Source organism: Limulus polyphemus, unplaced genomic scaffold, assembly GCF_000517525.1.
Source record: "Limulus polyphemus unplaced genomic scaffold, Limulus_polyphemus-2.1.2 Scaffold7921, whole genome shotgun sequence".
Taxonomy (NCBI): Eukaryota; Metazoa; Arthropoda; class Merostomata; order Xiphosura; family Limulidae; genus Limulus; species Limulus polyphemus.
Genome location: NW_013673531.1, coordinates 15,662 through 20,315, shown reverse-complemented (window position 1 = coordinate 20,315; position 4,654 = coordinate 15,662). Strand labels below are relative to the sequence as shown.

The following is a 4,654-nucleotide window of genomic DNA, read 5'->3' as shown; positions in this document are numbered from 1 at the left end:
CCCACTGCTGAATTAGGGACGGTTAGCGCAGATAGCCCTCGTGTAGTTTTGCGCGAAATTCAAAAACAAACAACTTGTGAACTATTTAAGTATTTTAAAATAATATGCGTATATTCTATTTTCATGCAGAATTAATAGCATAACATTTCTAAATAAGTGGGTCAAGACAAAAAATTTGTATGTGAACATAACATTTAAAAACAACATAAACATTTGTGACAAATAGACATCGTAAACGAAAACTTTGTTAAGTTAGCAACATTTAATAAAAATCTGGATACACCCACGTCTTCGTCATGATGTATTTTAAATTTAGATAAAAAAAACACTTGTGTCATAAAAAATGTATTTTAAATGGGATTATTTAATGACAAAGTTTCTGTTATCGTGCATATTTGCTGGAAATCGACAAATATTACAACTTAAAAAAAAGCCTTTTAAATCTGTGAAAGCTGTAACTTGTCTTGTTTTATAAATATCACGTTCTAGTAATACACGATTAACTGTATCCGTGAGAATCTGTCATATGGTATTAATCATATCTATGATAATGATAATCGTTAAAACTTAATGTATTATCTCGCATGTGACGTTGATACTACGTTAAAGACGTTTGATAATAAAATTGTCAGTGCTGGAACAGAAGTCACCCCAAACCCCTTTTCTTGCTCAAACCATTCTCCCAGATAGTCACATCGTATACTTAATTAAAAGTGATGTTGAAGCCTCCAGGGTTACACTTTATTTCGCTTTTAGTTTTCTCTACTATATGGATCCAGGGGTTTGCGGTTGTTGACCTCCACAAACATTACCAAAATAATGGTAAAAGCTTTTATCTTTATTCACAAAGGAGTGAAACGTATTTCTGTGCTTAAGTACTTTTGATTTTGAACTGGTTTAAATGGTATTGACTATATATATATATATACACTGGATGTTTTCTATAATAACTGAAGAGAAATCACTAATGCACGTTTTATTTGAAAGAAGTAGTGATGGGTTCCAGTCCATTGAATTTATATACTTTTTTTTCCAATGTATATACATTATGTGTGTTTGTGGTAAGTCCATATTCTCCTTTTTTCCAATGTATATACATTATGTGTGTTTGTGGTAAGTCCATATTCTCCTTTTTTCCTATGTATATACATTATGTGGGTTTATGGTAAGTCCATATTCTCCTTTTTCCTATGTATATACATTATGTGGGTTTATGGTAAGTCCATATTCTCCTTTTTCCTATGTATATACATTATGTGGGTTTGTGGTAAGTCCATATTCTCCTTTTTCCCATGTATATACATTATGTGGGTTTATGGTAAGTCCATATTCTCCTTTTTCCTATGTATATACATTATGTGGGTTTGTGGTAAGTCCATATTCTCCTTTTTCCTATGTATATACATTATGTGGGTTTATGGTAAGTCCATATTCTACAAAAAAAAACACACATAATGTATATACATTGGGTGGTAAGTCCATATTCTCCATAGCTCAAGTGTGTCATCACCAAGAACTCTTCATCTCCTATATGATTTGTTTACATGCTTTGATGTAAAAGAAAATTAAATCGCGTGATGTTTATAGCTGAGCTTTCATATAAAAACCTCTCAGAGTCATTTAATAAGTCCGAGAATATAAAATACAGATTTAAATGAAGAATTTGATAAATAGATACTACGGTACAATGTATTATCATGTTTTAAAATATTCAATATTTTTTTTTTTACAGAAACTTTCCAGGGAGAGAAAATAAAATGCATTGATGAGCTCGGATGTTTTGGGACCGGTGGTGTGTTTTTTCATCCTCTTTTTCGGCCTATCGATGTTCTCCCCGATGACCGAGAAGTCATTAATGTCCAGTTTAACCTTTACACAAGAGATCGTCCCAAAGACGAACGAGTGCTGAAAAGTTCAGATAAAAATTCGGTTCTTAAGTCTGAATTCAGTATAAATCGCCCAACCAAGTTTATTGTCCATGGTTATATCGACAATGATCTATTTGGACCCTGGATGAAGGTAAGCCTAAATTCTTATATTCAAATAACATTATGTGCTACTTTGGAGCGTTCTTTTACCTTTTAAATGTTTTAAAATATTTTTTTCGAAACCTATTTTAACTCCTTTGAGAGCGTACACTATTACAGAATATCAAGTTAAATATATATAAATTATTCAATGTTCCTTTTAACAATTATTTTTTTATTACTTTTTCCGGTTGCATGAAATTGAACGGCACCACAACGCCAAAATATATTTTGTTGTATGCAGAGTCTCAAAGACGAGCTACTTCTTAGAGGAGACTTCAACGTTATAATTGTTGACTGGAGTGGTGGAAACAAGCTACCTTATTACCAAGCAACGGCTAACACTCGTGTTGTCGGGGCCGAAATCGCTCTGTTAATATCAAGATTAGAGGTACTCAGTATTATATAACATTTATATGCTAGTGCATCATTGTCAGGCACTGTCAACTTATACTCAGCCAAAAATGCATTCAATGTTGAGCAACAAGTCAGGCCAGTCACCATCTATTCCATCTGTTAAATGGAAATTGGGCCAGATGGAACTACCCCAACTGCTTGAAGTTAGCACTATAACAAACCTAACAGACGATCTTGAATTGTTAGTGCCATCTATGCTAAGAGTGAACAAAATTCAAAAAATTCGTTACAGTTAAAAGAAAAAAATATTTAATCAAAGTTGTGAATAAATTTAATCAATACATTATGACATCGATTACAATATGTCAATAAGTTTAATCGAAGAAATATATTGATGATTTTAGATTTTTGGTAATAATAATAATTCAGTTTCAATGTTTAGATAATTTGTATCAGTTTCTTCAACATTCACATCAGACTTCAATATTTTATACACAAATATAGCTTATTCTGATTTGGTAAGATTTTTAGAATTTATTTTTCGTTATCCCCTCTTCATGTACTAAGAAATATAACTAATTAATGCTTATCCTAAAATTTGGGCCTTTCAAATAGTATTCAATAAATATTTCCAAAAATACAAATTCTCTAATGTTTCGAACATGTACATTTTTTTCTGATATTTTGTTCATAAAACTGCGTTCTATTCCTGAAAATATGTTTTTTCTTTTCGGTGCATTTGTTATTTAATTAATGTACTTAATTTAACCAGAGTCCAAACTCTTCCTCTGAATTAATTATATAATGTACCAATAACACCAAATTTACTGCATATTTAAGTATATTATTTGTTGACAATGTCCGAACTTTCATATTTGTCAGAGGCAAGAATTAAACTCTCAGCTTTTAAAGATGTAATAGTTTCAAATTGAATACTACATTATCTTAATTTAGTTTCCTGGATAGAAACGAATATCGAAAACGTAAAACAAAAGTGAATAATTATTATATATCAATTAACAGTTATTTTAACAACAACAATCAATATCTATGCTTTTTTTTCACCAAAATATAAAAATCAAAGTTGGCCTCCTAACGAAACAATTTTATTATGCTAATCACAATAAAAATCGTGGATATTGTGTGAGAATTTAATCAGAAGCATGATAAGTAATGCTTGATTCTCTTGATATTAAATCAAGTGATACAATCACTATTCTACGATTTTTTAGTTCTTTGCTTAGCCTGAAATGCTACACATATAAACAGATACACCCAAGATTTTTTTTAAACAAACAGACATATTTACAAATTTTATATATCTTATTTTGCGTGACTAGTCTATGTATGGTTATAAATAGTGTCATAATAAAATATTCTAAACGTCAACAGGAATGGATTGGGCTAAATCCAGAAGACTGCCACATCGTCGGACATAGTCTAGGCTCTCAGATTTCGGGATATGCTGGTGAACGAATAAATAGATTAGGACGCATTACAGGTATGTAAGTACTGCTTTAGGCTTTTGTTGTGATTGTTGTTATGCACAAAACTACACAACAGGCAATCTGTGCTTTGCCCTCCCACGGGTCTTGAAAGCCGTATTTTAGCGTCGTAAGCAACAAACTTAAGTTACTTGCTACAGGTTAGTTGATCAAAAATCTTATTTTCATTATAAAATATTAACGTTTTTGATGTTCTTTATTTAGTTTTCTTAGATCTACCTTAGTGTTAGCCTTGTACAGTAATTAGAAAAACGTATTCCAAGTACATCTGCATATCTAGATACTCATTTCAGCCTCAGTAAACTTACCTGAATGAGATAAACACCTAAGTCTTATACAAATTATGATATCAAATTTCTACATCAAGAAACAACACCAATTTTTGAAGTAAGAAAATCAAAGAATCTAGAAACTCTAGCAATATTAACCGTGTATTTTCTAATAAAAATATTAACCTATAAAACGGAAGAAATATAATTAAACCAGTTTGTTGTTGCATAAATAACATTTATCCTGGAGGTACTTAAAAATACACCGCTGAAAGTAGAATCAAGCATCTGTAATGTATTATACAAAAGAGATAGATGAATAATTCATTATATAATTCACACAGTTAAAATCTATATACAATACAGTTAATTTTGGATACAAAAAAAGAAGAATGAAATCTGAAAGAAAAAAAAAAGGTGTTTTATTTGAAACAAATTCCAGGTACTGAGCTTCATCTAACCTTTACTTGTGTGTTTGTCGTTTTATAAAATGAAT

At 30.6% G+C, this 4,654-nt stretch overlaps 1 protein-coding gene across 2 annotated transcripts in view; it reads left to right on the top strand.

The window, feature by feature from the left end:
- The first annotated feature begins 664 nt into the window (after positions 1–664).
- Positions 665–4,654, top strand: part of LOC106474969 (pancreatic triacylglycerol lipase-like) — a 16,144-nt gene continuing 12,154 nt past the window's right edge. Inside the window, exons 1-4 of one of the 2 annotated variants that reach the window (XM_022403220.1) lie at positions 665–822; positions 1,733–2,019; positions 2,272–2,418; positions 3,777–3,885. In XM_022403220.1, coding sequence (XP_022258928.1) covers positions 717–822; positions 1,733–2,019; positions 2,272–2,418; positions 3,777–3,885 — 649 coding nt within the window. In that variant the 5' untranslated portion in view covers positions 665–716. The remainder of the gene's footprint in view (positions 823–1,732; positions 2,020–2,271; positions 2,419–3,776; positions 3,886–4,654) is intronic. The other variant, XM_013935668.2, reaches the window with a different exon arrangement.